This window comes from Leptomonas pyrrhocoris (assembly GCF_001293395.1).
Source record: "Leptomonas pyrrhocoris isolate H10 chromosome Unknown, whole genome shotgun sequence".
Lineage (NCBI taxonomy): Eukaryota > Euglenozoa > Kinetoplastea > Trypanosomatida > Trypanosomatidae > Leptomonas > Leptomonas pyrrhocoris.
The window spans coordinates 559293-578842 of NW_015438361.1; the positions used below are offsets into that span (position 1 = coordinate 559293).

The 19550-nt window shown below is 57.4% G+C and overlaps 6 protein-coding genes across 6 annotated transcripts; all 6 read right to left on the minus strand.

The window, feature by feature from the left end:
* Window positions 1-101: 101 nt before the first annotated feature.
* Window positions 102-1175, minus strand: ABB37_03315 (putative mitochondrial NLI-interacting factor; the record flags this gene model as incomplete). Its single annotated transcript, XM_015800625.1, has 1 exon — window positions 102-1175. The coding sequence occupies one exon, from the start codon at window positions 1173-1175 to the stop codon at window positions 102-104; it is 1074 nt and encodes a 357-aa protein (XP_015660632.1).
* Window positions 1176-1749: 574 nt separating this feature from the next.
* On the minus strand, window positions 1750-5725 carry ABB37_03316 (putative mitochondrial DNA polymerase I protein A; the record flags this gene model as incomplete). The annotated part of the gene is made up of 1 exon (XM_015800626.1): window positions 1750-5725. Exon 1 carries the CDS (start codon window positions 5098-5100, stop codon window positions 1750-1752), a length of 3351 nt encoding a protein of 1116 aa, XP_015660633.1. The 5' UTR covers window positions 5101-5725.
* Window positions 5726-6523: 798 nt separating this feature from the next.
* ABB37_03317 (hypothetical protein) lies at window positions 6524-12391 on the minus strand (the record flags this gene model as incomplete). Its single annotated transcript, XM_015800627.1, has 1 exon — window positions 6524-12391. Exon 1 carries the CDS (start codon window positions 12050-12052, stop codon window positions 6524-6526), a length of 5529 nt encoding a protein of 1842 aa, XP_015660634.1. The 5' UTR covers window positions 12053-12391.
* Window positions 12392-12820: 429 nt separating this feature from the next.
* Window positions 12821-14140, minus strand: ABB37_03318 (hypothetical protein; the record flags this gene model as incomplete). Its single annotated transcript, XM_015800628.1, has 1 exon — window positions 12821-14140. The coding sequence occupies exon 1, from the start codon at window positions 13796-13798 to the stop codon at window positions 12821-12823; it is 978 nt and encodes a 325-aa protein (XP_015660635.1). The 5' UTR covers window positions 13799-14140.
* A 1035-nt stretch (window positions 14141-15175) lies between these two features.
* ABB37_03319 (hypothetical protein) lies at window positions 15176-17769 on the minus strand (the record flags this gene model as incomplete). The annotated part of the gene is made up of 1 exon (XM_015800629.1): window positions 15176-17769. The coding sequence occupies exon 1, from the start codon at window positions 17462-17464 to the stop codon at window positions 15176-15178; it is 2289 nt and encodes a 762-aa protein (XP_015660636.1). The 5' UTR covers window positions 17465-17769.
* A 610-nt stretch (window positions 17770-18379) lies between these two features.
* Window positions 18380-19459, minus strand: ABB37_03320 (hypothetical protein; the record flags this gene model as incomplete). Its single annotated transcript, XM_015800630.1, has 1 exon — window positions 18380-19459. One exon carries the CDS (start codon window positions 19457-19459, stop codon window positions 18380-18382), a length of 1080 nt encoding a protein of 359 aa, XP_015660637.1.
* Between the last annotated feature and the right edge of the window lie 91 nt (window positions 19460-19550).

The following is a 19550-nucleotide window of genomic DNA, read 5'->3' on the forward strand; positions in this document are numbered from 1 at the left end:
AAACACCTCTGCTTATCAGACTGTGACTCTCGGCGTCAAATCGCTGTGTGAACACAATATAAATACCTGCACTGAGGGAGAAGAACCGCAACAAAAGAGAACTACAACCTGGACGGCACGGGCCGGGAGCGGTGCGCGTGCATCTCCGCCTTGGCGGACTCTGTGAAGCCGGTGTTCATCGCCACGTTCTTCGGCGGCGGAATGGCGGTGGCGCTGCGCTCCGGCAGTGTGACGCCCAAAATGTTCCGCCGCACGCTGGAGCGGTGGTTCATCGTAGCCATGAAGTCGTCGCACTGGACGTAATCGGGCGCGCGCCAGTGGTCCAGCTCCTTCGTCACGTCCTCGCCCGTCTTCACCTGCGCCACGGCGCGCAGCACGGGCAGCACTTCCAGCAGACTGCGGTCCTGCTCCAACCGCGCAATCTCCTGCTGACCTAGCTGAATGCACTCGATCATCGCCGGCTCCAAATTCTCCGGCTTCTCCGTCTGTAGACGGCGCATCGCGAACATGTAGCGCTGCAGTATGCCGTCGTCCGGTTCAAAGCTGGCGATGCGGATGCCGTTGCGGGGGGTGAGCGGGAAGCTGCGCACGTTATCGTCGAGCATCACCACTCCGCTCATCTTTCGCCCCAGCATCGGCAGGTATTTCATGTACCCCTGCTTCTCCAGCGTTTGTGTGCGTGACAGGGCGTAGAAGTTGGTGTGGTTCGTGCTGCTGTTCTTCTGGTGTATTTCGCGCGCCAGCTCAATGTGGCTGTTGAAGGAGCGCTGTAGGCCCATCACTTGCTGCTCAAGCGCGTCCAGCACCGCGCAGCAGTACGACGCCGTTCCAGCAGTCCAGAAAACCACTTCGAAAAGCTGATGCACCTCGTCAAGGAACTCTTTCAGGTGCGGACGCAGCATCACGTAGTAGTCCACCAAGGGTATCCCATTCACGGCCGGGTCGGGTGACGTGTCTTTGGAGCTGTCATGCTTGCTCATCCCGTACGTGTGGATGAGCGTCTCGTCGATGTCCAACACGAGAGTATGCTTGCCCTTGTTCATGGGAAGTGGTGCAGGGAGCGGCACCGGCCAATGCGGCTCGAACTCTTGGCGGAGTCCAATGGCCACCACAGAGCGTAACGACTGCTCGGCCGCCGCCGCGGCTCTCTGCCCTAAACACCTTGACGTGCGCATTTCTTGACCAAAAAAAATAATATCAACAATAAAAGAGAGTATGCAAGAGAACGAGACAATAGCAACGCGGATAATTAAATGATTCACCTGAATAGTTTGTTGACGTCAGCCTTTTTTGGCGTGCTATATCTCTATGTTTATGTCGGTACGTATACCGTTGATGGTGCGATGTGTCACCTCTTAATTGTGTATATTGATGGCTTCAATGCCCACCTATTCTTGTTGTTCTTTTTTTTCCATTGGTAAACGGAAGAACGCAGCCAAAAAAGAGGTCAGGAGAAGTGTTTGTAGTGGGGTTTCTGTCAAGCAGCTTGTTGGGAAAAACAACGGAGGCGAAACAAGCAAACAAAGGAAAACTCGCCAAACAGCGCCAGAAAATCGTTTCAAGAGACAAAAAGGCCGCTACCGCAAGAGAAACGGGGTGGTCAATCAATAAAGGCCACTCAGAGACGCAGCAAACGCTCTACACCAATGATACATGTGATGGTAACACGTGAACTTTCAGAGAAAAAAAAGGAGAAGATCATACAAGCAGTACGAAAAATAGCAGCAGTGTGTACGCACAATCGAGTGGCTAGCCGTCAACGCCAAGCCCCAGATCGTGCTCTACGGACCATTCTCTGAGCTCTCCAAGCGAGGGTCCGAATTGGACTGTCACGCTCAGCGGTACGAGTAGGTGCATTGCATGCGACATGGCTGAGGAAATAATCGGAACTAACGTGGGGAGTAGCTCCTTGCGCAGCGTAAAAACCATCTCGTCGTGGATCTGAGAGATAAGACGGACGTCATCGCGACTGTACCGCTGCAGCACCTCCTTCGCAACGGCGAGCATAGCCATCTTCATCACGTCCGCCGCGCTGCCTTGCACCACGCTGTTGAAGGCCTGTCGCTCGGCGTAGGAGCGACGCGACATCACGGTACTCTGAATATCGGGCAGGTAGCGCAGTCGACCGCTGATGGTCCGCACAAACCCATTCGCGCGGCTCTCTTCAATAACGCGGCGGTGGTACGTCTCGATGCCCGGAAAGGCGTTGGTGAGGAGCGAGGTGATGTGCAGCGCACGCTCCACGCTCACGCCCATGTGGGCGGCAAGGGTCTTGGGCCCTGCCCCGTAGAGGGTGCCGAAGACGACGCGCTTCGCCAGCGTGCGCTCCTCGGACGAGACTGGCTTCTTCTTGAAAACGACCTCCGCAATGGCCCGATGAATGTCGGTGGATTGGGTGAGGGAAGCAATGAGGGCTTTATCCCCACACAGGTGGGCAAGGACGCGGAGTTCAATCTGCTGGTAGTCGACCGAGAGCAACGCGGACCCTTCTGGCGCGATAAAGCACCGCCGGAAGCCGAGCAAGTCTTCGTCTCCTTCCTCCTCGTCTGTTGCAGTGGTGGTAACGGGCATGCTCGTCCCACCGTTCCGTGGTAGGTTCTGGAGATTTGGCTCTACACACGACAGGCGGCCAGTGTCGGTGCCTTCTTGGAGAAAATTCGGGTGAATCGTGGCGTAGCCGCGGCCGGGCAGCGTGAGATGATCGCTGATGGCGGTCACACTCGCCTCCTCGTCGGCGCTCAGTCGTGAGCTGGGGTTGTCCGGAGACGTAGCTCCTGGGGAAAAGCGACCGCCAGTACAGTGATTGGCTTCAACTCCCGCGTTCAGCTGGCGGTCCACAAAAGGGTTGCCTGCGTCGTTCGCATCGACCGTCTCGCCTAGCAGCTGCGGCTCCACCTGAGCCATTGAGTTCTCCCTTGAGACAAGCCGCACCGGGGAGCCTGCTTTCAACGCCGCTGCCGCCGCCCCTGCCATGGAAGCACCGGTGGAACTCGTGCTCGTCGTCTCCGGGCGAACAATGGCGTAACCCATCATTCCTTCGACGTACGTTTGCATCAGCTTCGATGCCTTGCGGTACTTCAGCAGACATGCGGGAAATTCGTGGTGCGGGGCGAGGGCACGCAAGGTGTCTTCCGCCGTGGAGAGACGGCCGCCTTTAGTGATGGTGATTCCCGACCCTGCCGCGGCGTCTCCACCGCCCGGCATCTTCGCCGTCAAGAACTTGCCAAGCTGGAGGACCTCGTAAAGCGCACGGCGACACTGGTCGTGGCTCTGGATGTTGAAATCGTCGCCCATCTCCGGCACCAGCGTCGCTGCAAGGTGGCGCTGACGGGCCATTTCGGCCTCGCAGGCTTTCTGATAGCGGTGTACCTCGGGCAAGTCCACACCGATGCCGTTGTACCGCATCAGCGCTAGCAAGAGGGCAATACGCTTCTCCTGGCGCAAGAAGGCCTGCAGGAGACCTTTGCTGCCCAGGAGACCGTAGAGGCTGCGGTACACGGTGGCGAGATAGTACACCTGCTGCGCGAGCAGTCGTTGCGCCGGCGTCAGCGGAGGGGCGGGGGCCTCGGCATTCGACGACGGTGGCGCAGCGAAGGGGTGCGCTGCGTGTATGGAGCTGTTGGCGCTGCAGGAGTCTGTGTCACTCGTCTTCTCCAGCATCACCGACGGCGGCGGCTTGCCAGCCGACACGCGCAGCAGCAGCTGATCGTAGTCATAGAGCACGTTCATGTCCGCATCCCCTCCTCCATCGGCGGCCGCCGCGGTGGTGGTGCTGACAGGTGGGGGTGCGAACGCAGAGCGCTGCGACTGGGTGGAGGTGCAGCCGATGTGCAGCTGCGCCATCCACGCCATCACGCGGACGTCGCTAACGCAGTGCGACCACAGCGTGCCTTTGCAGTGCGCCACGAGAGCCACCAGCACCGCCTGCGCGTTGAAGGTGATGACCTCGACGCCGGGTAGCTCCGTCAGCACCCTGCACAGAAACGGAAATCCAACCGTGTGGGCGGGCAGCGCGTACACGGCGTCCTTCCAGCGCGCCATGACAAGCTCGACGTGGTGATGGCTGTAGACGGGGTCGATGGAGGCAAAGCAGCTCGACGCCCGCCCCTTCACCGTCTTGGAGGCGTTGCGGTGATAGGTAAAATTGGTGCGACATTCCACAAGCGGCGCGCCACCACCGCCGTCGTTGGCCAGGGTTGAGATGCCCACAAACAGCGGCGGGGCCTGAATGCGGTCTGGATCGTTGAGAGTGCGACGGACATCGAAGAAGAGGTCCTCGGTGCTGGATTGCAAGTAAAAGAAAGGGACGGACACTGTGGCTGCAGCCGTCGGTGCGCCTTGGAGGCCCGCCAACGCCCTCCCGACGTCCCCTGCTGCGGCGCTGGTGGAAAAGGAGAAAAGGGTGCGCGGCACAGTGGAGCTGCCATCACGCGAATCCGTCGCCGCCACAGCACGCTTACCCTTGCCTCCTTTTTTGGCTGCAGCATCGACGGAGGCGCCGCTGCCGGTGGCCGCTCTGCCGCGCTTGCGGGCCCCTTTCCCGTTCCTACCGTTGCCTGAATCGCTTGCCAGAGTCGCGCCTTCGCTGCCGTCGTCGTCGTCGCACAGATCGGCTTTATCCTTGGTCCCCGTCTTGTTGCCCGTTGCGCTGCCCCGTTTCTTAGAGGCCCACGCCGGCTTCCCCCTTCCCCCGCCCCCGCCGCTGCACTTCGGTGGTCCACAGCGCTGCTCTTCGGTGCTGTGCTGCACCTTCTCCGAGAGTTGCGCAAGACTGATCTGAAGGCGACGCACCGCTTCGGCGCTGGCCGTTTCTTTACGATCGGCAGCGGGGGCGGTGGACGACTCCGACGGTGTCACGGGGGCCGCCGGTGTGGGACTGGAGGGCGGCCGATCGTGCAGTGCCGCGAGCGTGCGATGGTCACCATCCTCCACGTCGACGACTTCTACGACAGTTAACCCCTTCGCACGCGAGTAGCGTACCGGCGAGGGACTGCGGAGCTCAATGCTTTCTTTCACGGTGCCGCGTGGAACAGGGGGAGAGCCGCACGCATGTGAATGGTGTACAGCGACAGCGCCGGCGCTGCTCGCCGAAGCTTCCATTTCTTTTTCTGTACGGCGACGGTGCGACGTCGGTGCTACTTGGCCACCTTGCCAGTTTCCTCTCAACAGTTGTTGATTGGATGAGGACGGTGCTGATGAGTCGGAAAGAGATGGCGGCAGTTCTGGCGGTGCCATACGAAGGCCAAATTGGAGCCACTTGCGCACGTTGTCGACGCTGCCGCCGCTGTCCGCTTCAGTGCCGGCGTGTAGCTCGGCGCGATTCAAGACAGTGGAGCCGCAGCGAAGGGGACCAGTGACCGACGCCTGTGAAGGTGCGTGTCGTGCTTCTCTTATGGAAGCCGACATTCCGTTTTCTGCGGGTGTGGCTAGATGTGTCATGGGCACCACACGGAAGGCGTGTGGGCCATGGGAGGAGTACTGGAAAGGATCCATTACCAGAAAAACAAAAGCTGAAGAGAGTTGCCGTGAAGTTTCTGTTGCTTTCCTCGTGGCTCAAATGCTCAGCTCCGGAGAACACAGGAATGTGTAAAGCGAGAGGAAAAGGCGAGGAAAGTTTTCCTGTTATCCTTTTTAAATATACCAGCAGTAAGTTGCGCGCTATGTTGCTGCGCCGTACGAGTTCCATGCAGAATCACACACCTGAGGAGTAAATTCTTGCGTTTGCTGCAACACACACGATATAAATGAAGGAAGGAAAGCGCGCGCGCGCGAGAGAGAGGGGGATGGAATGGTGAGGAATGGCGACGAACAACTTTGACACGATAAGCAGAAATGAAAAAAAGAAGAAGAGAGAAGCAAACATATCCGGCTGCATCAAGATGGCACTTCTGTGCCCCCTCATGTGGGCTTTTTCGCAGGCAGCTGTTGCACCTTTCATGTTCTCTTCCCCCCCCCCCTCCTTCTCCTGAAAGCCTGTAGCGACTTCTTTGCAGAAGCTAGAGAAGGAAAACAAAAAGGAAAGAAGTTTTGTTCCCGCCAAAACTGACTCGTATGGCGTAGAACGTCTGCACTTGTTTCCCTTTTCTTTTACAGCAGGGCGTCACAGCATCCTTCTCTTGGTTTAACGTTGGATTTCGTCTCGGTACGAACTCAGGAAAATGCCAAACCACAATTACAAAAAAGAAAAAACAAGAAAGACTCGGAGCGAAGGAGGCGAAGACAAAAACACACACGAAAAAGGTCCCATCAGCGTACGGTGGAAGCACGGGGCGCGTGGGGAGCATAAAACAGAAGCATTTCCTGAACAGTTAGAAAAAAAAAGAAGAGCTTTAAACAGTGTGAGGTAGCAGGACAAGCGCGCGTCGGCGAAGAGCGATGTCCTGCGAGGGAAAGAAAAAGAAGGAGAGGGGAGGGGAAAGAAGAATCACAAAGAACAGAAATAAGGTATACAAAAAAAAAAGCGGCGAGGTGCAAAAGAGAAATAATAATAATAAAATCCAACAACTGAAAAACACTCAGACAGTTAATGCCGCAAGTCAAAAGGGCGTTTGGTCACCGCGTACAGGTCTTCCCGGTACTCCTCTCTAGCGTAGTCGTCGGCGCGGCGCCCACCCAGTGCCAATAACCTCTCTGGTGATCGGAGCAGGTCTAGCAGTTCGAGAAAGAGCATCTGCTCCAGATACATGTCACCGACATCTCCATTGGACGCACAAGAACGCGCCAGGTAAATGTACCGCAGCAGCTCTGCCACCGGTTCGGGATTAGCGAGTTGCAGAAGAACAACGCGGTGTGCATCGCCGGCGAAGAAGCCACGGATGTAGTTGCTCACCACCAGCACGAAACTGGTGTAGAGGGCGATGACGCCCATGTTCGGGATAAGTGAGAGACTGCTTTGCACCGTGGTGACATCCGTGGACGCGATCAGGTAGACGAGCGTGTGCTCGGGTGCTTCAACGGGGCCACCATTCGAGGCAGAGGCCGTCGGCCAGCGAGAGGAGCTGGAAGTCTGCGTCGCGTTCGGCGTCCAGGATTGGCTTGCTGCAACTGCTTCAGATGCGGACGAGGCACACTCTAAGCACGTGAAACCTCTGTACTGACCCACACGATGAAGCGTCAACGCGCAATCCACTTTCGCAAGCCCAGCCCTCACCATGGACGCAACACTGGAACCGGAGCTCACCACATACGGGGTGTAGAAGGACGGAAGCGGGACCGCGAAAGGGGGGAGAACCGCACTGGTGGCATTGGAGTCTGCAACCTGCCACGACTCCAGTACACGGAGAAATGTAAGTACAGTAGGCACAGGCAGCGTGTACGACTCTTCGAAACTGCACGTCGTGTAGCTCGCCTCGATAGCGCGATTGCGTGTCACACGGTTGCGCACGACTAATTTCGCCCGCCGGTTCTGCCGTTGTTGTGCCTCTGACCGAAGCTCGTGAAGAAGATGTGTCAGCGCTGCAGGTGTGTAGGACCACATCTGACTGCTGCACTGCGGTGGCTGTGCCAGCTGCCACGTGTCACTCGCCGAGGCAATGCGAAGGAGATCGGACGGATTCGGTGCTGCGTCGCCGATGGTCGTCGCCGCGGCCGTGCGGAAAGGTACCTGCGAGAGTTGTGCATCCGCACTGTACAGGGGCAAGGCAGAGAGACTGCCAAATGCCACGTCACTCGTCCACGCCGTGACCCGGCTGGCGTGCACCTGCGGCCCAAAGGTGGAGTACCAGAAAAGAGGGAAAAACAGCACCAGCAGAATCGCGGCGAAGCTTAGCATGCCCTGGTAGACACGCACGTAGTAGGGGAAGCGGCGGCCCTGGTGGCGACTCGTCCAATGCAGGTCGTGCATGTCCACATACCGGCGGTACACGTTGTGGTGGATGTCCTCGAGGAGCATCCAGTGCTGCACCTTCAGCGTCGTCGCACTGAAGGACCAGTCAAGCAGCACACGCAGCTCCAACAGGAAAGGCACGACGCGAAACACCATGTGCCCAAACCAGTGCACGGCGTCCGTCCTCATCGTGAATGGATCGTGGGCGCGGTGCAGCGGGTAGCCGTGGCGCAGCTGCAGTGCCCCGCACCACAGCGAGGCGAGCTTGGCGGCCATCAAGAGAGAAACAGACGTGACGGACAGGCCGCTGCTCGCATCACGCATCGTGTACCACGCAAGGTACAGCGCGTGGTACGTGAGCGCGAGGAGAACGTGCAGCATGCATTTGGCGACGAGGGCGTGCAGGACGTAGATGACGCGCTCGGCGAATAGCACGACCACCAAGCCCAGCGTGGTGGCCACGAAGACTCCCGGAAGGCGGTTATGCTGCACAGCGTAGAAGAGGTTGTCCTGCGACGGTGCGGTGTCGTCCGGGGCGATGGCGTAATACGCCCAACAGAAGAGCACAAGGGACAAAAAGTCAAAGAAAAGCTGCATGGAATAGTAGTCCGCACCAGCGCCGCGCCGACGCCGATTCCAACGCGTTAGACGCCCTGTGCAGTTGTGGTCTGACGGGTGCAGCGCAGCCTCAGCGCTTTGCACGGTCGCGTCAGAATGAGGAGTGTTGCGTGTCGGTGAGGGGGACCGAGAGAGCAGCGCGGGGAGACGACCCTCCTCAACGATGCTGTTGCGGCCATCACTACCACCAGCACCGCAGCCCAGCACGCATTGATCAGAGTACACCAACGACCACTGCACCACAGCGGCACACAAAACGGCAACCCCCATCGTGATGTCGAACCACGGCTCCCAGCCGGTGAACGAAACCGTAACGGCCGACGAGGAGGAGAGCACTGACCGAGGAGAGCTGCTGACCCGACCGCTGAGGAGGAGCGCGCTCAGGCAGCGCGCAGCGGTCGATGAGAGAGTGGGAACAGCACCGCTTACGAGGGTGGCTCGCACCAGGCACTTGCAAAACACGCTCGCAGCCGCGAAAAGTACTCCCGATCGTACATAGCACCTCGGCGGCCAGGGATGTGGGAGCACGGCGTACACGAGGCTCGCCAACGACGGCACCAAGTTGACCGCTGTGCCGGAAACGGTGTAATGGAGTAGGGAGAGCAGCGCACACACCCACACCCAGTGCTGCGCAGCGTAGCGCATTAATAAATACAGTAAGGAGCTGTCGTCCGGCGGATCGGCGACCGCGGTCGCGCTCGTGGTGCGGGCAGCATCGCCGCTCCCGCTGATCCGTTGTGGCACATTCGCGTCGCGTGGCTTTACCTTTCCGACGACGATAAGCGTGTGCGCGCATAGGTATGTCTTCAACTCCTTGTGCAGCCCTTTAAAAGCTCTGCTGGCGGCTCGCGGAAGACAGCAGGTGCGAAAGGGCTCCCCTTCCTGATCTTCTCCGTCTGCTTCGCTGCATTCCGCATGCGGTGCGGTTGGGGTTGCGACCGCGGCCTTCTTCTTTGCCCTGTGAGAGTTTGCTGCGTGCGCCGGTGGTTCAACTGTTGCGACCGGCATCGTCGCGGTTGTGTCCACCACAGGAGGGCCATCCAAGGAAAGCTTGTCCATGTCACCTTCAGGGAGCGAGCCGCCCGCTATCATCCCGTTGGCAACGCTGTGAAAAGGCGAGAAGTCACGAGGGGCATCGTACGCGCTGCGACGCACAACATTCCGTCGATGCTCGCGAAAGCAAAAGTACTCAGAGGACACAGAAACGTCACGCAGGCATAGAATTGGCACGGTGGAGGCTGTGCTCAGGAGCGGAGGCGTCGCTAAGGCTGATGGTGGTGGTGCTGCTGCTGGCTGCCTGTTCGGGGACGCGAAAGGAGAGGCAAAAGGGCTCGTGTTCAGCAACTCCGAATAATGATCGACGTTCTCGCCATCCTCACCGTCCTCACCGTCCTCGCCGGCCGGATGCCCAGGACTCGTTGTATGTTCGCGAGGCCGCAGACGTGATGCACTAGGCGGCGCGCTCTCCTTATCCCTGCTTTCCTGCGAATAACGAGCCACCACGGCGCTTGCCGCGAGTGTGACGGTGGCGGCGGCGGCGGCGGAGGGGCCCAAAGGACCCCCTCCCTTTTCCGTACGGCTACCGCCATCGCATAAGTAGATACCAGTGCGGTTATTCAGACGGTTCCACGTTGACTGTTGCCTGAGCTGCTCTTTGAAAGGTGGTGTAGGAGTGAGCAGCGGAGCGTGCAGGTTAATCTGGCTCTCTATCTCACAAGGACTGTGGGCAGTGGAGTTTACGAAGGAGGCCCGCGCCGAACCGCAGCTATCACGAGTCCGCACCACCATCGCGCTCAATTCACCCTTCCTTCCGCGCACCACCTGCGTGGAGTGTGCCGTTAAGTTGCTGTCGTCTGTCGAGCAGCGGTGGCTTCCACGGCTTCCACAGCTGCCAAACGGCGCGTACCGTCGGCGGTGAGCGTGCCCGTCCCCATGAAGGATGTCGTTTCCAGCCCTGCCGTTCGGGTTGTTCAGCGGAGGTTCCATACCAGTATTCGCGGTTGCCGCGCAACCCCTGCCGCGGCGTCCGCCGTTCACGTTCGCTGTCCTTCGTTCCCGCTGGAGACGGAGCTCTGTCACTTTGCGCTGCGCTACCCGCCGCTGCTTCAGCGCACACGCCAGCTGCTTCCCCTCCTTGACAGCCAGCGCCTGTTTATACCGGGCGCGATGCTGCGCCACTACGTAGACGGGTGCCCACCGCGAGGCGGCCAGCAGCGTGACATAGCTGCTGGTATGAAGACAGAAGCACTCCACGCCAGCCCACCACAGCCCGATCGCACCCACTACCTGCCAACGCGAAGCTGTCGTGTTTGCTGCCGTCGCGCCTAGCAGTCCCCCCCACACCGTAAGAAGATGGCGGCGGGCGGGCGAGCGCGTTGCCGTGTACCCTTCCAAGGATTCGCGAAGCCACGGTAGACGGAAGCACGCTTGCACAGTCCACAGAAGCAGTAAGACCGCGGAGTAGACAAGCCAACAGCGCCGACGCCACGACAACACGCAGCGCGGGTAGTGGAGTAGCATCAGCACGGCGAGCAGCACGTAGATGCACCCAAAGAGAGTCCCCTGGCCGATGCCAGCCGCACAGATCCACAGCAGCGAAAGAGGCGCGAAGGTAAAGCTCCTCATAAGCCAGGCACCGACGCGTTTTGAAATTTTCTCTAATTGAAAGGTAGCAGGTGCTCTTGTACGTGAACGACACCGCAACAGCGTTGCACACACCGCTTGCCCGACACTGAGAGCGCCCACGGTGGAGAATGAAGCGATGGTGACGAAGAAGTGCCGCTGAGAAACGCCACCCTCTTCAACACGAATACCAGCAAAGAGAGTAAGCAAGATACGCAGCGGCGCACGATAAGCCCACGAGGGTGCGGTGCAACCGGTATCTTGTAGGTCCTGAGACGAGCACTTCGCCACAAACAGCAACAAGGCGGTCGAGAGGCAAACGGAGAAAAGCGACACCACGGCTGTGGCCCACACCCATCCTGCGTGCACCACAGAGGCGCGACCTGCGTGCTCGTACGGGTGGTCGTGCGCGACGTCCACTGCTGCTTCGTCATTGGCCCTTGCGGCGGTGCTGCTTCCTTCCAACGCGTCAGGGCAATAAACACTGGAAACTTCTTTCGTCCGTAAGACCACCGCCGCCTCCTCCTCTGCTTCTCCCGTTGTCGAATAGGGCGGTGTGAGAGAGAGCTCGTTTTCGCGAGAGGCGCCTCCGCGTGAGTTGAACGCTGTGCCGCGCGGTGACATCAGGGCGTGCGCAGAGAGTGGCAAGGCATAGAAGCGCCGGGTTCTCGCTGTGATGGACGTTCGCGCCTCCAGCTCTCTTCCTTGACGCTGTTCACGCCCCCATGGTGATGAGGAAAACAGTTCTTCGCCGGGGCTGTCACGGTATGGGTGCGCATTTCCCACGCGAGGAGGTGAGGGCACGCTTTGCGTGGGTTGAGGCAGCGACGAGAGCGGTTTCCTCAGAGCAGGAAAGGGCAGCGTGGCGAAGAACGAGATCAGTAGACCGAGTGCTGCGATGTGCTGTTCAAACAGCACGAGAAAGAAGAGAAAGTGCAGTATGGCGAGGAGGTACACGCCACTAATCAGTGTACTAAGAGCACACATGACCGCTGTGAGAACAACGAAGATTTCAATAGGGGGAGGGGGGAGGAAGAAAACACGCACGGTCTTGCTTTCGAGATTGAAGATTCGTTCGTGGCCTGCACCACGTGGCACGGAAAGGCGCGTGTTATGAGTAATGACTTTTTTGATGTGAGAAGTAAATACATGAAAAGGAAAACAACGGAAAAAGATGGAGGCCGCTGCTAGGAAGTCGGGATACCAACAGCAGCAGCGCCAAGTAAGGAAATAGCAAAAAAAAAGGAATTAGACGAAAGAAAAAGCGAATTAAAAAAACAACGGCTGTCGTTAAACAGCTTCACCAGCGAGACAGAAGCCAGTGCCTGACAAAGCAGAAAGGGTTGAATGAGAAGAGAACAAAGGGTGAGTAGATAGAGAGAGAGGGGGGGTCGATGCGGCGACAGTGGCATTGATCTGCTGAGAAGGGAGAAGGGGACAGAAACGTCGGAGTTAGTGCTACACAATTCACGGTAAAGTGGTGTTGAAAAAGTAGTTTTTTTGTTACCGTGAAAACGAAACGTGTGTGTGTGTGTGCTGTGAAGGAGGAAACTGTCTTTCACCTCTTTATTTTTACGGTGAGGAAACAACAAGCTACGAGTCGCAAGCCGGGAGAGGCAAGGCCAGTGGGGAGTAACCGCCACGCACACGCTTCCAAATTTTTTTTTTTTTGGGAGGGTACTGAAAGAAAAAAAAGGACAAGGAAAACAAATGGCCGAGGAGAGCTGGGCAAGAGAGACGTCCTCTGCAAGTGCCCTAGAGAATTTCGGCAGAATCGCCGCTTTCCAGCAGAGTCACGTGCGGCCGAAAAGAGGACCGTTGCGCAAGTGCATCCATTGGCAGGGGAACATCCGCCACGTGCTGCCACACCGCATTGTCCACCCAATTCGTTGCACCACTGACAACAGAACCAGCAGCCTGAACATCGACAGTCAGAACAGGCGGATGCGGCTCAGCGGCTGCCTCGGTGCTGGGAAGCGACTTAAAGCGTAAACGCACCGCACTGCTGTACGACTGAAGCGGTGGGCTTGCTGCGCCTTCTGCGGTTGCTGCAGCAGCAACCTCAGCGATTTCCTTGGGCTTTGTCTGCACCTCCAGGCACCTGTCGGCGATCCTCTTGCCGAAGAGCTCCCAGTGGTCACTCCAGAGAAACATCCCCCGCGTTGTGCACTCCACGGAGAGCGCGTAGGCCTCTTCCCAGATAAGCGGCGTGTCCAAAAGACGGTGGTTGTAGTGCTCCTGCTCCTGCGACGACGGGGCGGCCGGAAGACTGGCCAGCGTCTCCGCGTCCGGCGCACTCATCTCCCCGGTGGGCGAGCACAGCAGAGGGAAGTAGGCGGGGGCAACACTCAGCAAAACGTGCGGCTCCTCTGCAGTGGTGGAGCGCAGACGAAACGCGATGGTCCAGTTTTGATACGCCGCCCACGCCTCCTCAGCCCAGCTGGGCCGGCTTCGCTGAGGCGGGGGAGACTCTGCCGTTGCGTCACGACTGTTTCCATTACTCTTGCCTTTTTCAGCAGGTTTGACGAGCGCGCATCGACCGCTAAAGGCGTGGTGAGTGCGCCACGTGGTGGCGTCCTGCATATCGCTTGCCGTGAGCGGTTTACCGGAAACGTCGAAGAGGTCGTTGTTCCTACTCGTCTTGTGCAGCTCTCGCGGCGGCTCCACAGAGATCTTCGACTCCGCGCCGGCCGTGGTCTCCAGTCCTTCCGAATACGCTTCAAATCCCCACATTGGTGACGCGAGAAAGGGAGAAAGGAGTTGCAATGCTTCAATACGATGTAACTGATAAAGAAGACAAAAAAAAAGTGTTAGAACGCTATACGTACCTAATTAAGCGTTTAACCAACGTGAAGACGCCTGAGCGGAGTGGCGAGTAAGTGAGAGTAATACACAACAGCAACAAAAGCGGTAGCGGTAAGGGGAAATATATATATATATATATGTATGTGTGTTGTATAAGAAAAACAAAAGTGGATGGTGAGCGCAGGACAACAGTTTCCGCTGCGTTCGAAGGATGAGAGAGCGTTGCGGAGCACTTCAGCACAGCGATCCAGAAAGCAAAGTATGGTCACCTTTGAGAAAGAGAGATCGCGAACAGCAGATGTGCAAAAAAAAGGAGAAGAGTGAAGCGGAGAAAGACCCCGTGAAAACCGACGTGGTCGAAGCGAAAGGTAAGGCGTGCACATTTGACAAAACGCCCGAGAAGCATTTGAAAAAAAAACCAACTCGTTTGCAACCACACGGCAGCGCAGCACTCGACAATTTACTTTGCAAAACTCACAGTGCACTTTTCTGTTACTCGGATTCTTCTTATCCTCGGCGAGCACCAATAATAATAATAGTAAATTCGCGTGAAAAAAAGTTGCAGGTAGACGCAGATGAACATGCGAGAAAAGCGGGAAAAGAAGAAGAATAGCGACAACAACGCAGGTAGGAAAAGGTCAACGCAATGAAGATGAGGAAGAAAAGTCTGTAAAATCGGAATGGTACAAATCGGGTGAAAATAAAAAAAAAAGTTGAGAATAATAATAAAAACAGTTACTTCTACGCACACAAGAAGAGACGAGAGATAACAAAATTCTTTTTTCTTTGAAACCAACCCGCATCGACACGTCGTTTTCTCATAGTTTTATATTTTCAAGGACGTATTCTTCCGGTGAAAATAAATAAATATCCAACAACAGAAAATAATCGAGGACAAAACAAAGTTTTAGTCAATAATAATAATGCTTGTAAAGGAAATAAACGCGTGTCTGCACGATGCTGCCTGCACGCACTGTTTCACCGTCTCTTCCTAATTCCCATTAACTTCCTTAAAACTTGACCTCGCATGCAAGGTAAAAAAAAGGAGTTCGAAGTAACAGACACCCGCTTCTTTTTTTTTTTGAAAGGGTTAGGAAAAAGACACACTGCGTAGATGCGCGCAGCGACTCGTTTTAATGCAATAGAGCAGAAAAAGACCAGAGCCAAAAATACGTAGGTAAACAAACCACAATAACGTTAATGATACACAACGCGCGTAATAAAGAACTGTTTTCCTTGAACCCTTCGGGCGTTCACACGATGCCACAACACGCTGTTTTTTACGAGCAGCTTTCATCCCCGAATCTAATTGGGTCGCGCCTTCCGTGCGGAGGGCATCTGGGAGGAGTAAGGCAACGTCGGCGTGTCATCCGTCCTCTCGGCAGTTGAAATTTCCGGAAGGCTCTCAGAGTTCGTGAAGCGCAACGTCTTGCTCCGCTGCGAGACGGTGCTCTTACCAACAGCCCCCTCAACAGAGACTGCCACTTGCGACGGCGAAGCCGTACTCAGCACACTACGCGACTCCCCGTCCACCGCCGTTTTGGCGGTGCCAGCTTTCAGGTTCAGTGCGGTGTTGCCCAGCGACATCGCGGGAGGTCGTTCTGCGTTCGTGTTCTCCGCTGCGTTCGCGGTGCCGTGGGTGCCGTTGGGCCGCGGCGGGTGATGAGGGATGGGTGGCGGGGGCGATGAAGGGCTGAACAGGATGTTGCCGTTGGTGTTGCGCGTCGTCGAGACTCGCTCCGTCGGCGTCCGCGAGAACGACTCGGAGCGGTCGGACAGCGAGGTGCTGTCGGGGAAGAAGTTCGCGCTCGACCCGCTGACTCGTATGGCGGAGCTGCGCACACTCGACACGGCTGAGGGCCCGACGCCGTTGCCGACACCGCCGAAGTCGCGATTCGCCGCCAGGAAGTCTTCCAGCTTCATCTTCAGAGCGTCGTTGCCCGCCGTGGTGTACCACACCTCTGACAACGTCTTGTTCCTGCTACGCTCAATGCACGCGCAGAGCTCCTCAACATCGTCGGTCGTGATGTTCACACCGAGCATGACGAGCTGCACCAGGGAGCGATTTTGATGGAGACTCCGAATGATGGGCAACAGCGGGTGCTGACGCTCCTCCCGGGACGGCATCTCTGAGCTGCCGCTGCTCATCTCCAGCCGTGCCATATCCGCGGCTGAGTGCGCGGTGCTGGCGCTGCTAGTGTAAGAAAAGTGCCGCTTCGAGGAGTTGCGCATCTCGGCTAGGTATGCCGGGTGGGCGATGGTGTTGGACTGATAGGAGACGTCCAGCATGCGCAGTGCGCGATTGCTCGCGAGGGCATCGCCAATGTAAGCCAGTGCCTTGCCCGACATGTCACAGCACCGCAAGCTCAAGTTGGAGAGGTGCGGTGCGCCGCCGAGGCCCTTGGTGAGAACCTGCACGGCGTCGTCGCTCAGGGGGAAGCGGAGGACCAACGTGGAGAGCTGTGTGGCGGGAACGCAGAGGGCGTCGGGAAGAGACTGAAACGACTGCAGGAGGTGTTCCGGCGACCACGACTCATCGGGCTCGTTCGGGGCGGGCGGGGAGGCTGCGACGTTCGCCTTCCCACGCGGGGCCTGCACCGTCACTGGGCCGATGAGGGCGGGCCTCGTGCTGAAGCAGTCCTGCAGGTACAGTTCCCGCAACGCGCTATGACCTACTACGATGTCCGCGAACATGGCAAACCCATCGGGCGAGAAGCCGCTGCGGGCGTAGTAGTTGCCGGTGCCCTTATACAGAAACGTAGAAAGCGACGGGGTGCGTTGGATGTAGGTGGAGATGGCCTTCACATCTTTCAGGCTGAGCGTGTCGCGCACATCGTCCACGTCCTCGCCGCCGCCGCTCTGGCCACGGCCCACCTCCAGCTGCTCCAAGGAGCAAAAGAGCGGTGCGATGGACGCGAGGTCGGCGATGCCGCTCGAGGTGATGAAGTTGTCCGTTAACCCGATGAACTTGAGCTGACACGGCAGCTCCGCCCTCGCAGCCGCCGCAGCGGTGGCCCCTTTGCGCAAGTCGATCTGTTTCATAAGTCGGTGCACCCCCTCGTCGGTGATCTCGTTTCCGGCGAAGATAACATTTTCCACGAGTGTGTCATCCAGCAGCGTATTCATCATTTCAACGAAGCCGTCGTCACCGGTGCGCAGAGCGCGGAGGTCGAGTGTGTGAATGTCGTGTTTCCCTCGCCGGGGTCTTGAGGTGGGCGCTGCTGCTGCTGATGATGATGACGATGTTGTTGCGACTCCGGTTGCTGCGGCTCCTGACTTGCTTTGGATGTAGTTCACAATTGTAAAGATCACCGCCGGCCCGATAGCGTTTGTCTTGAGGTACTGCCGACGCCATTGAGGGCTAGGGATGACGGACTCCCCGTGCTGGAGGGATTCAACGAGGGCTTGAAGGGCACGACGCCGCGCACGCGCCTTCAGATCTTCCGCAGACGCCACCGCTGCCGTGGCTGCTGCTGCTGCCCGGCTGCCGATGTGAGGTTCCGCCGCTCCGGAACACTTCGCTGGTGCCTTTGGCGAGACGGTGCTCTTGCTGGTGTCGGCGTTTGCGCCACTGCTCGAACAACAGCCGCCCATGCTACTAACGATAGAAAACGAAAGCTGTCGCTTTAATAATAAGGAAATAAGAGAGCGTGACGCTAGAAGAGGGGATGCAGCTCCGTAAGCGTTAAGGCTTGTACAGTAACAGTGGAGAAGACAGCTGCTGACTACTCCTTCACACCGTCCGGGGGACAGAGGCAGATGCAGGAAAAATAGAGAAGTAGAAACAAATTATTGACGAAGGGAGAAGCGTGCGTCGCACACGGCCCCTTTCTTTTGTTCTCAGAGCTGCAATGGTAGCGCTCTTTTCGACAAGGAAACTAAATACGATGGATAGCAACTATGATGATGATGGCGATGATCAGAAGAAGGAAGGGAGGAAGAAGAGAGGACAACAATAAAACGAGCAAACAAAACAACGTCGACGTGCTATAATGTACATACAAGAAAAAGCTCGACCGCTCCGCCTAAACGTGGGATTCAGCAATGCTCTGCGACGCACCCCATCAACTAACCGTTTTGGAAACAAGAATTGTGGAAAGCACTGTGGTTTTGAACAAAGAGAATAGGTCAAAAGATGAGGGGGACTGCAGAGTAAACGGCAAAGACTATGAAAGGCCTTCAAGTGCACATGAACAGACGGTTTTCCGATTGGAAAGAAGTCACAGCACAGGACAACATCAGGGAGTTCCGGCAACGTTTCATTTCAAGAACCTGCAGCGACGACGACTCTCGTACTGTCCCGCGCGGTAAATCATGCCGGGGTTTCCTTTTCCCATTTTTTCTCTTTTCGCCGTTAACAGCAATCAAATGTGATGAAACGAAAAGAGCGGATACGAACGTGAGCAACGAACAACGAAATATCATACAAGAGGTGATCCACGCAGAGCAGATAAGGCAAAAGTAGAACACGCGCGCAACAGCCAAAAGGCTTGGCAATAAAGTTCCCCTTCAAGATTGGGGCTTTGATGTGTCCTGTGTGCTTTTCGGCGGTTCTGGTGTCACAGGAGATGAAGAAGACGTCTGCGTGGCAGCGACGTCGTGCCGGCTTTGAGGCGCCTTGGAATTGTCCGAATCGCTGACGGACGAGTTGAGAGCCTCCTTGGACGCCATCCCCTCACTGTCGGTGTCGCCTTTACTGCCCAAACCGTTTTGTTCACGGTCAGCCGCCGTGTCCTTCTTCGCGTTTACACCGGGCAGGTGAAACACGTCGTCGCCAGCGCCACGATTTGCGCTGCGCGACGATGACGAGTAAACACGACGTGAGCCGGGCATTCCGATTGGAATGGCCGTATCCGCCGCAGCCGCACTCGGAGACGCAGCGGCTCTCTTCTCTTCCCACTCCACCTGCCGTGCTGCGCGGTCTATTTCGCCCTGCATCGCATGCGCGTTCAGCGCGTCGCGCGCGCTTGGCCGTCCCTGCCGCCACTCAATGTGCATGCTATGTGCGACCGGGCAGGCCTTGTGCAGCTTCTCCGCAAACGCCATCACCTCCTCACGCGACGCGTTCGGCGCATCGATGTAACCAACAACGACGTTTTCGTAGCCCACCGAGTTCGCCGCGGCGGCCTTCTCCAACACCATCTGCACATCTTTCACGTCGATTCCCTGCTCGAGCGCGACTTCCGCCGCGTGGGAGGCAGTACAGTGCTGCAGCACGGCCATAACGCCTGCCTTGGTGCATGTCATCTGCTGCAGCGCCTCTTTGGCTTCTTGCAAGCGCAGCGCCAGTCGTTGCCTCCATGGGAGCTGTGCCAGCGCCTGCTGGGCCTTCGCCTTCTCCTGTGCCGCGTTGATGGCCTGCTCTTTCAGGATGGCTTGGTACATTTTCTTGTGCTGGCGGCGCTTCTCCCGCATCTCAGGACTCTCCGAGGGGTCCTCGCCTTTGAGGAACTCTAGAGTCTGGGAGGCGGACTCCACGTACGCCTTGGCCCCCTCCTGCGTCTTATGCGAGAAGTAGGCGGGGACCTTTTTGAGTTCCTCCACCAAGACGGAGAAGACGCCGAGTTTGGCGAGGGAGCGGTGATACATGGTGTTGGTAAAGTGCCAAAAAGCCTAATATGCCCAAAACTATCCTTTCTAGTTCGCAGGTTTTCTTTTCTTCACGTGCAAGCATCTTCAA